The 22,629-nt window shown below is 42.6% G+C and overlaps 1 protein-coding gene across 1 annotated transcript in view; it reads left to right on the forward strand.

The window, feature by feature from the left end:
- kcnh2b (potassium voltage-gated channel, subfamily H (eag-related), member 2b) overlaps window positions 1-21,539 on the forward strand; it is a gene marked incomplete at its 5' end in the record, with an annotated part of 298,481 nt that extends 276,942 nt beyond the window's left edge. Inside the window, 13 exons of the mRNA XM_080418186.1 lie at window positions 515-669; window positions 1,676-1,770; window positions 3,181-3,321; window positions 6,061-6,260; window positions 10,850-11,102; window positions 12,686-12,879; window positions 13,573-13,678; window positions 14,542-14,687; window positions 15,519-15,645; window positions 16,296-16,485; window positions 17,658-17,763; window positions 18,004-18,105; window positions 19,004-21,539. Coding sequence (XP_080274312.1) covers window positions 515-669; window positions 1,676-1,770; window positions 3,181-3,321; window positions 6,061-6,260; window positions 10,850-11,102; window positions 12,686-12,879; window positions 13,573-13,678; window positions 14,542-14,687; window positions 15,519-15,645; window positions 16,296-16,485; window positions 17,658-17,763; window positions 18,004-18,105; window positions 19,004-19,441 — 2,253 coding nt within the window. The 3' untranslated portion in view covers window positions 19,442-21,539. The remainder of the gene's footprint in view (window positions 1-514; window positions 670-1,675; window positions 1,771-3,180; window positions 3,322-6,060; window positions 6,261-10,849; window positions 11,103-12,685; window positions 12,880-13,572; window positions 13,679-14,541; window positions 14,688-15,518; window positions 15,646-16,295; window positions 16,486-17,657; window positions 17,764-18,003; window positions 18,106-19,003) is intronic.
- Window positions 21,540-22,629: the final 1,090 nt, after the last annotated feature.

Genomic DNA, 22,629 nt, shown 5'->3' on the forward strand with positions numbered 1-22,629 from the left:
TGAGCTCTTATATGTTAAAAGAAATCTGTTATGGCAGAAGAAAGAAACTGCTTTTGTCCTGATTTTGTTTTGTAATACTGGTGGGCCAATAATATAGAATACAAAATAATCCTGGTGTAGTGAAAGCTTGGCCAGGGTGTACTTGAACCGCATCGATCCTTGGCTTCAGGCCCTCACTGGAGAGCCATGGTGTACTGTTTGCACTCACGCTTAGTTGCTTGCACACAATGTATCGCTGTTATTTATTGGTTGCATGGACAGGACAAGAACAAGTATTGAATGGCAGTCAGGCTTTACCACCTCAACTGCACTGAATCACTCCTGGACAAGGCCAGGACCTTCTTGCAAACAAACAGCAGGGTGCCCCCATTATCTTGATCTTTTCCCCCCCCCTTTTTTTCTCTCTCTGTCACTCTTTATGTCTCTCGTCTCTCTACTTGTCATGGTCTTTCAATCTCTCTTCGTCTTTCTTTCTCTCTCTCTCCCCCCACTTTTTCTCAATTATCCTCACCAGACCACGACTCTGATTGGTCTGCTGAAGACGGCCCGCCTGCTGCGATTGGTCCGCGTGGCCAGGAAGTTGGACCGTTACTCGGAGTACGGTGCCGCCGTCCTCTTCCTCCTCATGTGCACCTTCGCCCTCATCGCTCATTGGCTGGCCTGCATCTGGTAGGATATTACGCGACGGCGGTTCCCAATCCAGCTCCTAGACTCGCTGCCGGGCGGTTAATCGGATCGCCTGGTGTGTCGGTCGTCTATCTCGGTGGTTCTCAAACCTTTTCATGTCAAGGACCCCTAAAATTATAATGTATTTGGCCGCCGACCCCCATCTCAAAATATTTTGTTCCAGGGACCCCCAGAAGCAAAGATTTGAGTTACAAATGTTTGCTTTAAAAGATATATATTCAAAGGTTTGCGCAGATTTTCTTGATAAAATTTTTTTATAGCAGATCTACAAGCTCATCTACAAGATCTGCTGTTTTTGAATAGCCAATATTAAAGGTTAAAGTGGTTAAAATTATTGTGATGCTATATTAACACATTTTCCTGGGGACCCCCTGGAACCCCCCCAAGGACCCCTGGGGGGGGGGGGGGGGGGCGGAGCCCACTTTGAGAACCAAAGGTCTATCTCATCCCTTGACTGGACAGTTAGAAAGACAAGAATGCCACTGCCTGAAAACTCATCAAATAATTCAATAAAAATTAATATCATATTGTTTATGTCCCTCAAACGTTTTTCAAAAGGTTTGAGCCTAAATCAAGCCTCTGATATACTCATTCCAACTAACTTCTCTCTGGCTTATAAAGCACTTTCACCCGCAATACCACATTGTCCTGTTTGGCACAGGCGCTATTGAGCCAGTTTGTATGCATGTTATCTCCTGGTTCTGTGTGGAAAAAAGTACAAAAATAGGGGGGGGGGGGGTATTTTTGGGGATAGAAGAGAGGTAGGGGAGACCAAAAACACACAAAAAATGGTGTAGTCCCTTTAAATGACTTCTCTCCATTCAGTTACATTTGACCGGGCTCTATAATCCTCTAACATATCTCAGTAGCATGTTGTGGAGGTGGATGTGCATGTTGTAATTCATAATATAATACATCTATATATCAGTATGAACCCTTGATTGTTGCTGAAATCAATAATGATATGTTATGTCTTTACTCTGTCCAGGTATGCCATTGGCAGCGTAGAGAGGAATGGTTCAATCGGTTGGCTCCACTCTCTGGGAGAGTCTCTTGGAAAACATTACAATGACTCCATCCCAGGTACTGAGAAAACATCGTTGCTGTTGGAAGTAACGCGTTAATTACGTTTTTCCGATTCAATAGCACGTTGCAATTACTGGATTTTAAATGGGCTCGTTGCTTGCTACTTTATGTCATAGCTGACAACTTCAGAAGATTAAAGGTTTTATTATCATCCGACTTACCGGTGATCTACTCTCACCGTGGGACCACTTCCTCCGCTGTCTCACACTGTACGAAAACAATCAAAATTAATGCAAAAGTTTGGGCCTGTGAATCACAGGTACTGAAATGTCAAGTCCTGTCTCTTGTCATAAGCACTTAAACCCTATAATCTGTTTTGTATGTCAAATTGTGAAAATGGCCCATCTACAAGCTCACAACGCGGCGTTAATAATGTGATAATGATTTCAGGAGACGAGGGAAACTGGCATTTCGAGGGAAAATCATTACATGACAGATTTTCTATAATGAGACTTACGGCGGGATTTAAATGTTTCAACAGCATTGTTACTGCTGACAGATACGGATAAAGAAAGTTGAGGCTATTGATTCATGACATTTTCTAAAGTGCATTTAATTCCATCAGCATTAAAGTCTCTTTTTCTCTCCCGCTCTCTCTCTCCTCACCGCTCATCTTTGGAGACGAACAACTTTTTGTTTTATCTCTTATTAATAGGATTAATGAAAAACCAAGTGCTTGAAAATGGTTTATCTGCCGTTTGGATGGATTTTTGATTGCAAGCAGTGTGTGGGCGTTGTGCTCCCTAATGTGCTCTTTTAATTGTATGGAAATACTGCGCTGAGGGCCTGTATTGGTTCTAAGACCCACAGTTCTAAAGCATAATCGCTTATTGACTCTTCTCTCAATATGTATGGCATTGCGGCAGACCACCCCCATGGCACCATGGATGCAAGATGGGCGCAAGAACATTTTGATTTATACCATGTGGTATAAAACGTACCCGTTGTCAGCATTCTGATTAGTCCCTGACCAACCAACCAGCAGGCTCCTTCCGCCCTGGTTTCTTCTAGTTGTTTATGCTGAGTTTGCAAAAAACTAGAAAAATATCTAGTTTTGGGGAAGAAAACATGTTATGTCCAGTCACTATGCTGCACCCGAATCCATGTGTTCCTTTTTAGTTTAAAATAAGAATTGAATACATTAAATATCAGAGGCAACTGCTTTTTCAATGGTAGTGGATGGAGAGAAAGGATTCTTGTCAGACCAAGCAACAGCAACCAATGGGTGCGACCATGGGTGGGACTTGACAAAGGGTCGCCGTCTTGCACCGGTTGTAAAATAGGACCCTTGGGATTGAGGGGAAAAAAGGATGGGGCCGCTGTGAAGTATCGTATATAGGGTTTAAGTGGTTAAACTACTTAATGATCAAAATGTTTGAAGTCATTGGTGTGATTCTTCTATGGCAGGTTCTGGACCCTCCATCAAGGACAAGTACGTGACTGCCTTGTATTTCACCTTCAGCAGTCTGACCAGCGTGGGCTTCGGGAACGTGTCCCCAAACACCAACTCTGAGAAGATCTTCTCCATCTGCGTCATGCTCATAGGATGTAAGTCTGTCACTGTATGGAAAAGTTACATTACATACATGTACTACTTCCTGTGCGTCTGACATGGCTAGAAATGGTATGTTATAGAAAACGTTTTTTCGTTGGAGCCCCTCTTTTAAACAAGTTAACAATTCAAGCCCTACTATTCGTACGATGAATAGCGAAAATAGCCGCTCTACCAGCTCACAATGTGTCGCATTGCGTTGTGAGCTTGTGGATTGCCTATTTTCACTATTTTTGAAACTTGGAAAATCCTGAACAATTTTATATTTTGGACAATCTAATCACCCCAAATTTATAGTTTTATACAATCTCTTTCAAATGTTAGACTACCTCCAAAACAGACGAGGCCTAAGCCCCCCCTCCCCCCCAAAGGGAGCCCTTCTCCCGGGTTGGGAAACGGTGCTATATTACATAACAGTAAAGAGAGAAAGGGAGCAAGGAGATAACAGGCGGTTCAGGTATCAGACAGATTTTGAACCCATGACATTAAATTTATTGGTACGGTTAATTACTGCTTGAGCCCCCGTGTCGCCCTGACTCAACAGAAAGGGATTTGTAATATATTTCGATATCTATTTCATAATCTAGACTTTAATATCCCTTTTATTATTAATATGCTACTTTATTAGTAACTCACTGTGCACATCAAATTATGCAAGAGCTAAAACAAAGGTCCACACTGTTAAAATAAAGAGACCTCAAATATATTCTAAAACATTTTATTCTTTCTTCTTTGAGACCTTAGAGAATGCATTTGAATTGCTTTATCAGCTCTTTTTTGGTACTAGGGCGATACTAGGGAACGATGCCCCTCTGGTTATGTCAGAGTACCCATTGTCAGAGTATTTAGTGCAGTACCCATTACATAATACTTGGAGGCCAGTCCATGATGTCAGTAGTACTATGATGTCATATGGATGACATCAGGGATCTCCATAGGCATAACAGGACACAGACAGACTGACACATCTCCATATTGAATGGGTATAAGAGGGACACAGACAGATAGATATAGAAAATGTGTAGATTTATAATGTTTGAAGTCAATTTGTCGGACGGTTCAGGAGATATGTGAAGTACAGATATGCACATACGCACGTATCCAGAGATGTTGCGCGTTTATTGTAAGATTTCTGGACAACCACTGATTGGGCCGACTTCCTGCTGCTCTCACTGTCCTCTGGAGGGACTTGCGGTCAGCTGCAGTACAGTTCCCATACCAGACAGTGATGTAGTTCACCAGGATGCTCTCAATGGCTCTAATAACCATCTCCACATTTCAAGCAATTCTCTCTCCCAAGGCGTCACATTTTGCCACTCTGTCAGTAGCCCTGAAACGTCAAGTTTTGACCTGACGGGACGCCATAGCGACGTCGCATTTTGACAAAACTATGCCTAAACCTAACCCTAACCCTAACCTCACAAAAATGTACCTAACCCTAATCCTAACAAAGATATGCCTCATGGTGGGATTTGATCATGGGAGATTGTGGATACTACTAGTATCCACAATCTCCCATGATCATACTAGCCAAGCACTGCTACCAGGTTAGCCACCGAGGCAGCTGTCCAATCCCTTGATTTGAGTAGTCTTTGAAGCTCCAATGCGTGCCTTTTAGTTTTTGTAGTCTTATAGTGACGCATTAGGGAGTGAACATGACAGAGCGGCAATAACTGACAGCTATCTGTGAGAATGTGTTGCACATTTATACACATTTAAGGATAAGTTATTGTTGTTGCACCACATGGCCAGTTGCTCCACCTCCTCTCTGTACTGTGCATCATTACCTCTCGTGACTAGACCCACCACTGTCAGACTGTCGTCTGCGAAATGTTATGATGTGATTAGAGCTGGACCTGGCAGAACAGTCACAAGTCAGCAAGGTGAACAGGAGTGGACATGAGCACGCAACCCTGGGGAGAGCCGGTAGTCTGACTCCAACTGTGTCGGTGCTTGAGGTTTTACCCGGCTCCTAACTGACTGGCCTGAAGACGAGAAAGTCCAGTATCCAGTTGCAGCTCCAGCTATTAGGGAATGATAGTGTTAAATGTGAAGCTGAGCTGACGTCAATGAACTGCAGTGTTGTTCTTTTCCGGGTGTGTTGCCAAGTGCAGGACAGTAGACCACAGCGTTGTTATTGGACCTTTTAGACATGCATATTGATTGGGGTGCAAGGTGTTTCAAACAACATGATCTGGAGTAGCCGTGTGCGGCGCCCAGAGTGCCCCTAATCTTTTTAATCGGCCTCCTGGTGGCGCTATATCAGGCCGCTTTATGTTTTGTCCGATAACTCTTCAACCGTAGGTTGTACAATCAGAATCCTTTTCTCCCTGGATTCCTTGGATCATGATGTGACTCCCCATAAAGGCCCGGGCCATTTGTGCAAGACTCGATTTTCAGCCATTTTGCGTTTTCTTCAAAATACACATTTCGGTACACATTATCTCTGAAGTCATGTCATATACCAATTCAATTGTCTGCTTTCCAAAGTTTGCGGGCCCTGGGTAGGCAACCCGGCCTGGCGGAGACCTGCACTCAGAGGAGCGCACTTTTCTGTTTTATATTCAAAATAGCGGATCTACAAGCTGACAGCGCATTGCAGCGCATCGCAGCGCAACTATGTATAACTTGGGCTTAATGTGTCAGATTATGTCCGTGTACATGTTTGAATGTAGCAGTAGCATGTTCAGTTTAATATTCTGTTCCCTTCCTATGTTTTTCTACCGCCCCACCAGCCCTGATGTATGCCAGTATCTTTGGAAATGTGTCGGCCATCATTCAGAGGTTGTATTCGGGAACGGCGCGCTACCACACCCAGATGCTCCGCGTGCGGGAGTTCATCCGCTTCCACCAGATCCCAAACCCGCTCAGACAGAGGCTGGAGGAATACTTTCAACATGCCTGGTCCTACACCAACGGCATCGACATGAACGCTGTGAGTGTTACGTGTGAACGCACGCACACGCACACACACACACACACACACACACACACAGAATGCCTGCTACACATGTTCACATAAATGCACAGGTTCAAAGGCTACCATATCAGCTTTTGTGGTCCAAATCAATCACTGGGAGTGTTATGGATTTCAGACAGACAGACAGACAGACAGACAGACAGACAGACAGACAGACAGACAGACAGAGACACACACACACACACACACACACACACACACACACACGATTGGTGTATTAGAGGCAATGCGCATCTATCCTGTACAGTCACAAAGATTGGAGAGGAGTCTTAACAGCTTGCATCATTCCCCAAATCGAAAACCCACTGTACCCACATGCACACAGACGTGCATACTGTACGTATATATGCACGCACGCACTTATACATGGTTTATATATTGTAGTACTATAGGTATTTATGCACAGGCAGAGTATGCATACACATAACACAATGGTAGGTCGATTTCAGCATATGAATCAATATGATTGCTGGGATGCAGACGCACATTGCTTTAAATCTTGTGAGTCATTTCTGTCAGCACACAAACACAATGGGTTGTTCAACATGCATGATTATACGGAGTGAACCAAACTCTGTGATTCACACTACCGGTATGTATAGATCTGTATTGTACACAGTACACACACACACACACACACACACACACACACACACACACACACACACACACACACACACACACACACACAGTGACACACACACACTGCATGCTACCAGCAGCGTTGATATGAGTCTTTTATAAGCATTGACACACAACCACTCACACATTCATAGTAGATCATACATACTTGACATCCACACACTCTTGTACCCTTGCATGATTCATACTCCAACGTTGCGTTATATCACACAGAAAGAGAAAACCCAGCATGCTTTTACAAGCACCATGGGTTTAGTTATTTATTCATTCTCTTCTCTCGCAGACATTTTCACCCTCCATTGATTTGATGTTCCACATGGTGTGTCAATACTTTTCTAAACTGTTTACATTTTTGTTGTTCTTGTTGTAGCCAAGTTCTGGCTACAATAACAACAACAGAAATTGGTTTAAATAAATCTTTGACTTCGACCTCTTATATAATAAATGTAAAATACATATATTGTCACACCATTATCAAAAGGATGAAACAAAAGAAAGCTAGTGTCTTATTTCCGTTGCGGTGTATTTGCACTCAAGTCTACGCACCCAATGGTGCTACAAAAACGTGTCCTTGTGCATGTCAGTCCAAGCACCCATACGTGCAAGAAAATGTCCTTGTGGGAAAAGTGTGGATGTGCCTTCCACACTGGGGGTAGGGGGTAGATACCTGAGAAAAACAGGTGGGGGGCGGGGGCAGTACAAAACAATTCCAAAACTATATATAAATACGTAACAACTATTAAGAAATGGAAATGAAATACCAGCCTTGACAAAGAAAAAACAGGTACGGTATTTCAATCCACTTGACTAAATCTAGACCCAGACTCTGCTTCCCCTTAACATACAAGATACATTAAGATACAAGGGGGATCTCCCCCTTGTAGTGTGGTCGTGAACATTACTGACTTCTGTAAAAAAAAAAATTACTGAGGTACTTCAGAGCTTATTCAAAATCCTATGCACCATGCACATCTTGATTTGGGTCACTCTCTCATCTACTCTGAGCCATTTCAGGCTTTCAAAATGTGCTGGGTGAGTTATGGGATCGTGTTTTAGTATTAATCTAAGTAATTTGTTCTGGGCGGTGAGGAACCTCGTTTTTTTTTAATCTTGGGGGTGCTGGTGTAAAAAGAACAGGCGTAGTCAAAAGGGCATTGAACATCTATATTCATGACTGCAGTGAGACTCCGTTCTGAAGTGCCAGCTGGATCATATAAATCTAATCAGTGTCTTGACAGTTTCATGCAGAAGCGCAGAAGCACAGAAGTAACCTCATAACATTTTGGGTGCAAAGTTGATGTTCATCATCATCTCAACTCTTGGTTCAGATGATGAACCAAGATGATGAACCTATAGAATCTAACCAGATTTCTAAATCTAGCCAGAAATGTCGACAACATCTTTTTTGCCCGGCGACTGATGTGCCCTTTTGGACATTTCAGCCCCTTCCCCTCTAATTTTCTCCGCACGACACATCCCTGAACAGTCGGATGCATCAACGTGAGTGTTATTTCCCATCCGGCTAGTTAGTCACACATGCTCTTGTCTGACTGCGACCATAAATTAAACAGCCTATTATAGTCCCTACGTCATTTACTTTGCCACCCCATAGATTTATCTGAAGCTACGCCCCTGCGTCTCCCTCTGCTCTCTTGCCTCATTAAGTGGTTCTTGTCAAGGCCTGGCATCGTGCACGTAGAGAACCGACTGGATGTGGGACCGTGTTTGCTCTAATGATTATGATTTCAGGTGCAAGGCATATGACTGATTTAACCACTGAGTAGTTAGAGAGGCCGCCTGGGAAACAGAAGGTCCCTGATTTGTGCCCTGGTCTACGTGTGGAAGTGTCCCTGAGCTTAACCCCTAACTGCTCCCTGAGGCACTGCCCCCGTAGCTGCCCACACTGTTCCTGGTACTTAGGATGGGTTAAATACAGATACCAGATTTCACTGTATATTCAAAATATAATTGTTTATACTAATTGTAGTATTGCATTAAAAGTTGTGGGAAATAGTTGATCTGCAACTTCTGTGCATTTTTGTTTCGCATTCTGTTCATTGTTTTTTTAAATGTTTGCCTAATGACATGCCCAAAATAGGCTGAAAGTGCTTAATTAGCCGTGACCGCTTTAGTCCTTATCACAGGAACAATAATGATACATGCTACAGATCTTCACACACAGGGGGGGTGACGAATAAACAATTTCTAAATCGCCAGTGAGTATTTCGTATCAAAACTATCCATATAGTTGATGACTTTATTGGCGGCATACTGTATTTGCATTGTATGTAGAATCTGTGTACTCATTTAATCGCACAAAACAAACGCACCAAGTGTGTATAAGGACCTTAAGATGAAGTTGAAGATAAGACTGAGAGTACGAGATGCACATCTGCTGTTTGAATGCACAATTATTGAATACAACTGTATGTACGGAAGCATGTGCATGGCGCTACTGCACTGCACCCCACCCCACACCACACACACACACACACACACACACACACACACACACACACACACAAATATTTCTTCAGCTGCAACCATATTGCATGCACAAAGTGATCATAACATATAAACATGTAAGCATATGTTGTTTACCATAAACATATGGTAAACTGCAGCTGTGGAGGGGGAACGATGACCTGAGTGCAGTGAACCAAAGCATGGTCAAGTAAAAAGGAACAGAGAAATCATACGTGATGAAAGATATTGACTTGTTCTGTAGAGTAGAAGAGAATTGCTCTAAGTATATTGTAGAACCTAACGTATAGCTATATCCATTGCACCAGTCCATCCACCACTTCGGTAACCACAACACATACAACGTCGACTTGTCTCTCTCAGCATAACCCTGTGACCCTGTGAAGAACATCGCAATACTACCACAGTTTGTTGAGAATAACAACACGTTCATTCAAAGGAGGCAGACGTGTGGAATGATGAGTTTTCAAGTGTGACTTAAATGAATACCCGGCATAATGTTTTGTCTTTAACCTCAACTCTAAAACGTAAGAAGAGCCTTGTGTGTGAGATACATTCTAAGTAGTCTCACAGGAGAGGGAGAGGAGAGGAGAGGAGAGGAGAGGAGAGGAGAGGAGAGGAGAGGAGAGAGAAAGAATCATAGAGATACATAGCTGAGGTGACCTGAGTGTTTTAGGTCACGTCTGGTTCTGGGCCAATGAGCTGCAGAACAACAGAACAGCCCATTTTCACAGAACTCATTAAAATTGCAACCATTATTCATTCTAATTATGCACAGGATCTGCGTTCCTGCCGGCTCTGTTTCTCTCAACACCCATCGGACTTTGACTCACTTAGCAGTGACGTATCTAAACATCTCAGATGACCATTTAAGCAAACAAATGGACTTCTTATTTTGTATTATCTCACATTTAAATCCCTCAATGTTTATCTTAAAGTTAATTAACTACGGTAATGACCATGAAAGCTGTATTTTGTGTTTCCCTACAGTGTACAATAAAATGCACTATTACCATATATCACTGTTTATGTAATGGGTTTTCTCCCTCCTTTCCTCCTTTCCTTTCTAATCCCCATCTCCCTTTTTCGTCTGTACTATTGCAGTATACTCTTCTCTCCCCTTTCCCTCCTTCTCTGCTGTTTACCCCCTTACTCCTCTCCTCTCCTCTCCTCTCCTCTCCTCTCCTCTCCTCTCCTCTCCTCTCCTCTCCTCTCCTCTCCTCTCCTCTCCTCTCCTCTCCTCTCCTCTCCTCTCCTCGCCGCGCTATGAGCTTGTAGATCTGCTATTTTTGAATAGCCCAAAGAAATCTAAAAATGATGCGTTCCCGGTCTTAATGGGTTAAGTGGTAACTTATTTTTGACACCCCTTATGTATTCCCGAAATGACGCCTCTGCTTCTCCTCTCCTCTCCTCGCCAGGTGCTGAAAGGCTTCCCCGAGTGTCTCCAGGCTGACATCTGCCTCCACCTGAATCGCACGTTGCTGCAGAACTGCAAGGCCTTTAAAGGCTCCACCAAGGGCTGCCTCCGAGCTCTGGCCATGAAGTTCAAGACCACCCATGCGCCCCCCGGGGACACGCTGGTCCATGCCGGAGATGTCCTCACCGCGATCTACTTCATATCCAGAGGGTCCATAGAGATCCTGAGAGGGGACGTGGTGGTAGCCATCTTAGGTAAAGAAAGTATACTTTTTTTTCAGATGGTGGCTTGTTTTGGTGTTTATTTTTTATGAGGAATATATAATAAACTTTATTTATATAGCACTTTTCAAAAACACGTTTACAAAGTGCTTAACAATACAAATACAATACATACACAGGAAATATTAAGGCAATTTAATAATGGAAATTTTTAAAACAATTCCATGATGGAAAGTTTAAAAACAAGGGAACCATACAAAAGTAATAAGACCAAAAATAAGAGTGAAAGCAGAAAACTATAGCTGACTATTCCTTCTAGCTAAAGGCCATTCTATAGTAATGAGTTTTTAAAAGATTTTTTAAAGTGGACACCGAAGTGGCCTGTCTAATTTGCAGGGGGAGTTGGTTCCACAGAAATGGAGCCCTAGCAGCGAATGCCCTGTCACCTTCCGTCACAAGCGTTGTCAAGCGCCACAGCGAATGGAGGTGTTGGGGTTCACTCATTTTAATGGCACTGCACCAGTGGTGGAAAAAAGTACCCACAAAGGAGCAATACTGCAATGTAGAAATACTCTGTAACAAGTAAAAGTCCGGAATTCAAAATGTGCTTGAGTAAAAGTACAAAAGTATTGGTATCAAAATATACTTAACGTACAAAAGTAAAAGTACTCATTATGCAGAATGTCCCATTTCGCAAGTTTTCAAATGTATAAAAATCTTTTGAAAATAGCAGATCTACAAGCTCACAATGCGTCGCATCGTGACACATTGTGAGCTTGTAGATCGGTTATTTTCAAATGGCCAAAATGTATATAGGACTGAAGTGGTTAATGTATGTGTTGTAATGATAATCAAAATCTACAAAGTAACTAGTAACTAAAGTTTTCAAATAATTTTAGTGGAGTAAAAGTAAAATATTTGCCTCTGACATGTAGTGTAATAAGTAAGTAAAAGTATTGAAAATTGGAAATACTTGCGTAAAGTAAAAGTACTTAAGTGCAGTACTTGAGTAAATGTACTTAGTTACTTTACAGCACTGGACTGCACCCAATTGAGCATCTCAGTGATAAAATCTCACACATGTGATATTTTATTGCTTGCACAAGAAAAAACAAAAGAGGTCAGGAATATTCCCGTAATAATTGTGAGGCAGGTTGTCTTCCAATTAGAAACCTGCTGTCCTGATGGGGGCAACCAGAACAGCTGCCCCTGTACCTCTGGTGCACATAGAGACCTATTAAATCACATTTTAAACCAAAGAAAGCTTACAGCATCTCTTTTACAGAGATCCTATGAGGAATCTTTTGCGTAACTCATTGTTATCTAAGTTTGTGGTTTGTTTTGGTAGAGAATTCCTCTGACAGTAGAGTACTTCTTCTAAGAGATTAAACCAACAGAAAAACTGTCTGTTGAATGTTTTAATAAGGACTGCATACTCACAAAAATGTGTCGTGTGATTTGTAGATTAGTTGATAGTGCCCTCTACTGGTGAACATAGAGTCTTACTACTATTGCCTTGAATCAGCAAAATGTTGCATCGTGTATTTAAAGAAACACCATGCACTAACCCTAGTTGAATCAGGCTCTTCGAAGTTTTAACCTTCTCTACTTCACAGGGAAAAATGACATCTTCGGGGAGCCCATCAACCTGTACGCCCGACCAGGCAAGTCCAACGCTGACGTGAGGGCTCTGACCTACTGTGACCTCCATAAGATCCACAGAGAAGATGTTCTGGAGGTCCTGGACATGTACCCCGAGTTCTGTGACAATTTCTGGACCAACTTGGAAATCACATTCAACCTCCGTGACGTGAGTTTAAACCGTACTCGCAGTACTGTTGTACTGTAGTTTTTCTTTCTTTTTTGGAGAATAATTTAGACCCGGAGCACCAGCTGAATGTATTGTATTTAACTAACCAGTGGTGTAAAGTAACTAAGTACATTTACTCAAGTACTGTACTTAAGTACAATGTTTAGGTATTTTGACTTTATTGGAGTATTTACAGTTTTCTTTTACTTCTACTCCACTACATCTCAGAGGCAAATATTGCACTTTTACTCCACTACAGATATTTGAAAACTTCAGTTACTAGTTACTTTGCAGATATAAATTATTACGTTATAAAACATACATTAACCGCTTTAGCCCTATTTTAAACTTAGGCTATTTGAAAATAGCAGATCTACAAGCTCACAACACGTAGCATCGCCACGTGTTGTGAGCTTGTAGATCTGCTATTTTAAAACATTTTAGTACTTTTACTTTTGGTACTTTAAGTACATTTTGATACCAATACTTTTGTAAATTTTTTATTCCAGACTTTTACTTCTAACAGAGTATTTCTACATTGCAGTATTGATACTTTAACATTTGAGTACTTTTTCCACCACTGTAACTAACTATGGGGTTTGTTGACTTTTTTTTTTGCACAATACAATTCCAGCCCTACGATTAACCTTGATTATAAAAGACTGTTTAACATCTCACGTTTCATCCACTCAGACCAACATGATCCCAGGCTCTCCAGGCGATTCAGGCGACTCAGAGGGCGTGGGATTCAACAAACTGCGGAGAGGCAAGTTGTCGTTCAGACGGCGCACAGAGAAAGGTGAGCTGTCGGCCCGCCCTGAGCGGATCATTCATCACACGTTAAAACAAACAAACCATCTCGAGTGTCTGGGTTGTAATTGAGTTGCACTAACCATGTAATTGATTGGTTTGATAATTAAACGCGTCCATGCGAGCGATCCTAATTGTTATGTATCGGCCATCTTTGACACATTTGTCATGTTCCATCTGGCGTCCAGTGGTGTACTCAAGTACGGTACTTAAGTCAAATTTTGAGGTATTTTTACTTTACTAGAGTTTTTCCAATTGTCTATACTTTTACTTCTACTCCACTACATCTCAGAGGCAAATATTATACTTTTACTCAACTACAATTATATGAAAATGATTACATTAACCACTTAAGCCTTATTTTATACCTAGACCATTTGAAAATAGCCGATCTACGAGCTCACAACGCGTCGCTATGCGACGCGTTGTGAGCTTGTACATCTGCTATTTTCAAACATTTTAGTACTTTTACTTTTGGTACTTTAAAGGGATACTTCACTTTCACATAAAATAAACATTAAAAAAAAATATTTTAAAAAAATGAAAGAAGTTATGGCAAAATAAAGGCCCCCTCACACATTAGTAGGACACTCTAATGCGTGAGGGGGCCGTGATTTTTCCATTACTTTTTTCATTTATTTTTTATATATTTTTTAAATGTTTATTTTATGTGAAAGTGAAGTATCCCTTTAAGTACATTCTGATACCAAAACTTTTGTACTTTTACTCAAGTAAATTTAGAATTCCGGACTTTTACTTGTAACAGAGTACATACTACATTGCAGTATTGATACTTTAACTTAAGTAAAACATTTGAGTACTTTTTCCACCACTGCTGGCGTCCCCCTCCAGACAGTGCAGACGCTGGGGAGATTAAAAAGAAGAAGCACGTGCGGCGAAAGAGGAGGGAGTCGGCCGCCAACAACAAACAGGCTATGCTGAATCCAGAGTGGGAGGAGCGTCGCAGCTCAGTCTCCTCCCACTCCAGTGGTGATGAGGTAAGAGTTCTACATACACACTAACGCAATGTTTCCCACAAAGAGTTGTGACCAATTTTGGGTCACAGACACTTTTTATGGGGTTTCCTTGTTTTTGTCTTTTTTTTTGTTGTTTTTTTTACACTTTTTTATGATATTTTCCAGAAATGTAAAAAATCTTCAAAAATAACAGATCTACAATCTCTGGTAGATTACTATTTTTGAAATGTTTGAAATAATGCTAAAGGGCGCGGTCGCACCAAAGTTTAATTCTACCTTTCGGATTGACAGATTCTGCCAATGCTTTTCAATGGGAACAGAGCGTTTTTTTTTGTTGCAGAAATCCATAAATGGCAACAAACCGCTCCGTTCCCATTGAAAAGCATTGGCACAATCCACCCGCATAGGTAGAATTAATGTTCGGTGTGACCGCACCCTATGTGGTCAGATTCATACTGTTGTTTTTTTGTTTTTAGATTTGGATCCTGAGAAGGCACCAAATTTCTCTTTTGGGGTTCAAGCTGAAAAAGTTTGGGAACCCCAAATGCGCTAATGATAATTGCTACCTCCAAAAAGCCAGTGACAGCAGATCACTTAGAATCCGTTTGTTTAAGAGCCTAGATGGCTTTAGATGTTGCTGTGTTTGTTCTCAGCCTTCATCTGCAAAGTATATCATCCCAAGGACATGGAGAGACACTGTGATGTTGTTACTCTGCCATTGGTGACAGAGATCTGGCATCACGTTTGCTCTTGCAATTACATTTTTGGTTTTGAAAAAGTGATGTGAATGGTGCTCTTTTTTTGCCATCTTATTTACTGTAATACAATTAAGACTCTACTGTCTTTAACAAGGGGAAGGAGTCTGTGGTCCCTCTGTCTGCCACTGTGGAGACCCCTCAAGATCAAGCCACGCCCCTAAACTTCAACGAGAACCCTGAGGGAGACCCCCAGACAGGAAACACCTGCAACGCCCTCACAGGTAAGACAATAGAATAGAGCAGAATGCTGTTCACGTTCATTGTTATCGAACAGGAAATGTGTTTTTCACAGGAAAAGAAACAATCGCTGTCCCTCTGTCAGTGGTGGAAAGTAACTAAGTACATTTACTTAAGTAAATTTTTTTGGTATTTGTACTCTACTTGAGTATCTACAATTCCCAATACTTTTACTTCTACTCCTCTACATCTGAGAGGCAAATATTGTACTTTTACTCCATTACAATTATTTGAAAACTTTAGTCACCAGTTACTTTTCAGATATAAATTATGATATTATGAAACATACATTTATCACTTTAGCCCTATTTCATACATAGGCTATTTTGTAGATCTGCTATTTTCAAACATCCTAGTACTTTTACTTTTGGTACTTTAAGTATATTTTGATGCCAATACTTTTGTACTTTTACTCAAGTAACATTTTTGAACACAGGCCTTTTACTTGTAACAGAGTATGTCAACATTGTGGTATTGCTACATTTACTTAAGTAAAATATCTGAGTACTTTTTCCACCACTGCCCTCCAACGTGCACAAACCTTTCTCTGAGTCTCTCCCTCTCCCCCTCTCTCTCTCTCTCTCTCTCTCTCTCTCTCTCTCTCTCTCTCTCTCTCTCTCTCTCTCTCTCTCAGGTGCGTTCTCGGGCGTGTCCAACATCTTCAACTTCTGGGGTGAGAGCCGCGGCGGCCGTCAGTACCAGGAGCTGCCTCGCTGCAGCCTCCCCACCCCTCCCCCGCTCAACACGCCCCTCCACAGCCTCAGCCGACAGCAACGCAACCAGCTGGAGCACCGCCTGGACCTGCTGCAGAAGCAACTCAACAGGCAGGATGCTCACGCACGCACGCACACACTCGCGCACGCACACACGCATGCATGCACACAACCTCCATCTAGACCAGTGGTTCTCAACCAGTGGTCCGGGGACCACCAGTGTGGTCCTTGAGGGGGTTCCAGGTGGACCCCAGCTAAATGATGGAGAGTTGGTAACCAAATGGACCCTTATAGATCTCTAACTCTTGAGAGCGTAAAATGAAACCAAATGGACCCTTACGGGTCCATTTGGTTTCATTTCACGCTCTCAAGAGTTAAATTATTGTTAAACATCTGCATTAGGGGTGGGACGATATATCGTGTACCTGTATCGCGATACTTTCTCCCACGATATACTGCCGATATACTGATAAAAATCGATATAAAAAAAAAAATCCAAGTTTGTGATATACGTTGTTTTTCCTACTCTGTATTTGTGTAATGATGATTTTGAACTGTTTGGTGCTATTTTACGTGTTTATGAATTGAATACAAGGACTATCGTGATATATCGTTGGTGAAATTTCATGCAATATATCGTAATATCGCAATATATCGATATTTTCAGATATCGTGATATATCGTTGGTGAAATTTCATGCAATATATCGTAATATCGCAATATATCGATATTTTCAGATATCGTGGTATATATTGTTATCGTGGGCCTAATATCGTGATATATATCGTATCGTGAGGTACCCATATCGTCCCACCCCTAATCTGCATTACTTAATTAAAGATTTGTCATTTTGATCAACGTTTGCCTGTTATCTCTCCTATGTGGTACCACATCAATACAGCATGGAATTGTGGACAAAATATTATCCAACGATAACAAAATATTTTTGGGTCTGAGAGGCTAAATCTCGTCAAATGGTGGTCCGTGGCTCAAATGCGGAATACATAATGGACTTTGATATGAAAAGGGTTGAAAACCAATGAGCTAGAGACACACACATGCATAAATCTGTCTTCAAATAGTCATGCACACATTTGTACACATTTGGAATATACAGCTAGAATGCTAGTATTACGCAAAACCCAATATGCCGGAGTTGCAACATCCTTGCTGGCACGAGCTAGCATCCTTGCTATTACCAATGGCACAACATTCTTGATTCCTATCTAACTTCCCTGGTGTTGTCTCTCAATGATGTGTGGAATGTGTGTGTGTGTGTGTAGATTGGAGAATCGTATGACAACAGATATTGGATCCATCCTGCAGCTGCTACAGAGACAGATGTCCCTGGTTCCCCCTGCTTACAGCGCTGTGTCCTCTCCACCTCAGGTAGAAAGACACACACGCACACACGCACACACACGCACACGCACACACACACGCACACACACACACACACACACACACACACACACACACACACACATTTTCTGAAAAGTAACCGTTTGTGCCTGACAGCGATATACAGTATACTATATTACAGTATGTGTATGAATTTGGAGATTACAGTAATAGATTCAGTTCTAGCTCCAGCCCAGCTGAAACTGACGATGTCCCACATGTGTGCAGGCTTCATCATCATCATCATCATACCCTGGTCCAGGTCCTGGAGACAGAATGGTTCAGCCTGTTACACCTCTGGAGACGGACAGCCTGGCCTCACTATCACAGGTACATACAGCATATTTTTCATGTCAAGGACCCCCAAAATGATATGTTTGGATGCGAACCCCCCATCTCAAAAATATTTTAACAGGGATTTGTTTTTAAATAGCAGATCTTGGTGCCGTGCTGTGAGCTTGTATATCTGCTATTTTTTAGTAGGATGAGCAAAAGGCTGAAGACACACTCATTCCCAGACCTACCAGGTTGGGTGCTGGATCAAAACTTCAACATTTAATGGAAATAAATAAAATCTGCACACCTGAATTACCGTTTGCTAAATGTATTTGGTGGTTAACGTTTTGAATCACCAGGCTCTTAGTCGGACCAACAGGGTCTGAGGAAGAGCCTGGGTGCTCGAAAAAGACAAAGACGGCCCGGACGGCTGGCGTAGCCGTCTGGGCACCTAGGCTGCTAATGCCACCTGACAGCGTGTCGCGGGTTCGACTTCCGATCCCGACGATCTTTGCTGCGTGTCACTCCCCATCTCTCTCTCCCTATTTACTGTCAGTTTGCTGTTTCTATCAATAAAGGCAGAAAAAAGCCCCAAAAGATATCTTTAAAAAAAAAGAAAAGACAAAGACAGAGGAGGAGTTATGACCCCAAATATGACATAAATATTGTACACTACACCCTACAGAAACACGCTTGGTGTAATGATTCTAGCCCATTGAATAAAAGGCCTTTTACATTTTTCAAACCTACCTCGAGTGCATGGACTGGATTATTTATGGAAAGTTTTTGGTCACAACTATTTCTCCCTCTTTACATAATTTATATTGCTCAAAACTGACTTTAAGCTGTTTTCCTTGTAACGTTAGCTGAGTATGTCTAGGGAGTTCTTATCTTACATGTGTAGAGATTCAGAGATAACTGGGACCCCCCCCACTCTTGTCTTCGCCCGTAGATCTTGGACCCCCAGGACTTTGAAGAGTTCTCCACCAAGTCCCTTGACTCTCCCTTGGCGCCCCAGGACCCATCGCTGATCAGCCAGCAAGCCCAGTTTGGAGTGGACAGTTTGGGGCAGCATCTGGAGCTGGAGCTGGCTTTGGGGTCCGGAGTCGGAGGCGTTGGGGGTGGGGTCGTTCCAGGAACGGGGGCAGGACCGGCTGGGGCTTCAGGGTTAGGGCTGGAATTAGGGGCCGGAGCGGTAATGGGGTCCCAGACTGGGACTCGTTCGAGTCTGGGGGCGGGGATAGACCTCGGGTCGGAGATGATGAGCATGGGGGCGGCGGCGTCTTCCCTGGAGGCCGACGCCCAGCGGAGGCTGTCCCTCCAGGAACCACGGACACCTCTGGACTCACGGACACCACAGAGACACAGCTCCCACCCTGGGGGGAGCTAAGGAGGCGGAGGAGGGAGGAGAGAGGGTAGACGGAGGGATGGGTTACAGGGAGAGAAAAAGAGGGCATACTTTTTTTTTCTGACTGAAGTGGTCCCTCCCTCCCTCCTTGTCCCGCCCCCCTGTCCCCCGTTGAGCACTTTGGAGATGGACGCAGGGCTTTGCAGGCGGAAAAGGAGGCTTTCTTCTCACCTCTCGACCCTCTCGGACACCTGTCCAAGCTATCTTCACCTCCACAATTCACCTCCGACCTCTCAAAGTAGGACACACTGGTCGTTGGGCTTCGGGACTAAAAGTGTCGAGGCCTCACCCTCCTCCGGCTGTCCCGCTCCCCGACAGGCCTCTGGAGCTTTGTGAACTCCACCACGGCACAACCACACACACAGTAGAGAGGACCTCTGCCTCTTATGGAAAATAATACAGTTTGACCTGGTCTGGACCAGTTTAGTGGTCCTCTATGCATGACCACACACACACACACACACACACACACACACACACACACACACACACACACACACACACACACACACACACACACACACACACACACACACACACACACACGCACACACACTGGCACACACGCACACACAGTAACTGCTCTCCTGTAGACAAATCCCTTTACTGCTGTATCCAGTGTTCGATGGCCGACAAAGATGAAACAGCGATGACAAACAGCGTGACGATGAAACAAGTAGCCATTTACGTCTTGCACTGAAATCTTAACTACTACTACTGCTACTACTATTATTATTATTATTATTATTATTATTATTATTATTCTATTCATCATGTTGGTGGCGCTTCTGATAAAACAAACTGTTTGGTGAACTCTAGTGTTAGCTGGCCTAACGAGAAACCTGCTGTCCTGTCCTGTCACGTCATTGGTTCTTTCCTCCTGATGTCCTGCCCCAGTAGGCGGAGCCGAGGCCCCCCAAGAGCACACTGGATTGGCTGGTTTGCACCTCAGGGGTGGGGACTGGATGGTTAAAAGCCATGAATTTCTTGATGAACATATCAGATGTCCCTGTCATAACCCTTGTACAGATTTGCTAGAGAGTGGAGAATGGAGTACAGTTGAGTTTAGGCAGTTGTCTTAAACTGGTAAACTGGCGACCTTTCATGTTTACCACTGTAACGTTGCAAAAAAAACTAAAAACAGCCATCCACGTAATTGATACTAGCCATGGCATCCAGATATATCATTGATGCACAGTCTAATAGTCTATGACACGTGACAGCCATTTAACCACATGAACCCTAGTGTCCCTGTGGGTATGTCATAATTTCCCCGAAGAGATTTAGTTTAGAAGGGGAAAAAAGGAGGGGACCAAGTACAGTATAGACCCCTGGGGGACCCCGGTCAACTGAATCATATAGGGTTTAAGTGGTTAACCCATAGGAGCATGAAACGACGTCAGATGTTAGCAGGGGTGGCATATTGGCCTACTTTGATTCCCAATACATGACTAAACCAACAAAGAAACATTAAATTATTACAGTTGATTGAATTTTCTACCTCAGAAACTGGCCGGTACTTTGTAGAGCCGAACAAGCACCCAGAACGTTTTCTCACACCTTGTATAATACAAGTATAATGTATATCATCTGTTTGAATCTACCAGTTTGCCAGTTTACAATGAACAGCCGAATGCGCCATTATTACTATGTACAGTACAATATGCAAACACTGGCAAGAAGAGATCAGTGATTGAGTTTTAATCCTATGTTTGTGTGTGATACAAGTTCAAGTCCAAAGCTTTTTAATGTGTGTGTTTTGTCTTGTTTTTATTTTGGTTTTTTAGTCTGCAGAGCATGGCTTGATTTCCTTATGTCTGTGTACACTGTAGAGGATCTCTGGATTAACTTTTGAAGGAAAGGTCTGTTTTGCTTTGCCCCATCTGTCACAAATCTGATATATTTTAATGATGGTCCTCCTATATACATAGTTTATATTATTTTTGTATATATGCTGACCTTTGGACTATTACAGCAATAGTGAAACCCAGGAGTGAGAAAGATATGGGATAATGTAGCACCATTGTTTTTGGGAGTGTTTTTTGTTTCAAGTTTGTTTCATCCCATTTTATATCTACGATATAATTTATTGTCCACTAAACGTAGTACCTAAGCAAGGAAGACGGACTGTCTGCAGTTCTGCTGTTAAGCCGTTAAGACGTATTCTCCCCGTCAGAACAACTTCCGGGTCCAAGAGTGTGTTTGGCCAATATGCGCAGTGCTGTGTCCCTCGCTGTTTTAACAGATCTGAGACTAAAATAACTACTAAAGTTTGAAAAAGGCGGTTATTGTAAAAAGATTTACGGGTTCCGACATGTTTGTTTACAAGAAGGAGTGGACGGCGCCTGATGCCTCTTGGACCCGGAAGTGACGTCGGACTACAAAATAAAAATGACGTCAGACTTTAAAAAACGAATACGTTATCTGACCCAGTTCCAATGTCATCTTAATACTCTGAAGCCGGCACGATGTTAGTTTGGCCTATTGATTAAAATTGTACTCCCCCCCCCCCCCCCCTCAATACACAGAGTTTCCAGTACGGACACAACGGTTGTAACACCACAATAAATGATGACTAGGGTGGCGTGCCGTGTGCATAGACATTCTTGCACCTGGTGACCTATGGCCTGAGTTATACTTGGTTGTGCATCATGTCGCGCACCAAAAAATAGCAGATCTACAAGCTCACAGCGCGTCGAGCTGTGAATCGTTGTGAGCTTGTGGAGCTGCTACTATCTTCGGTGTGCAACACTGGCGCACATCAGGCATGGACATCTGGACCGGCTGTAAGACTGAGCAAGCTGGGTGTTTTCTAAAGGTTTGTGAAATTAAACTTTATTTATGTCCAAGAGGAGAATCGGTTGTCTTAAGTTATATGAGGAAGGTTTAGCAGTGCTACTGTTACCTTATTAACACAGAACCCTGGCGTTTGTCCACATACCTCATGCTAGATGGTTAAAGGGGAATTCTGCTGTAAATGTTTTGTTTATGTTCTTATTCTAAACAAAGTGGACATTTTCTTGAAAAACAGGAGTGTTTGTGAATGTTGTGACATTGTTTTATTGCCAGAGATGGCATTAAGATTTGTTTCGGGGGGCTGGCACATTACTGGCTTTGCCTGCATGGCAAATCTAGACATTGTAAGTCTTAGATTTTGACCTGAGCAATTT

The sequence above is a fragment of the Gymnoscopelus braueri genome (genome assembly GCF_963280865.1).
Source record: "Gymnoscopelus braueri genome assembly, chromosome: 21".
NCBI classification, from domain to species: Eukaryota; Metazoa; Chordata; class Actinopteri; order Myctophiformes; family Myctophidae; genus Gymnoscopelus; species Gymnoscopelus braueri.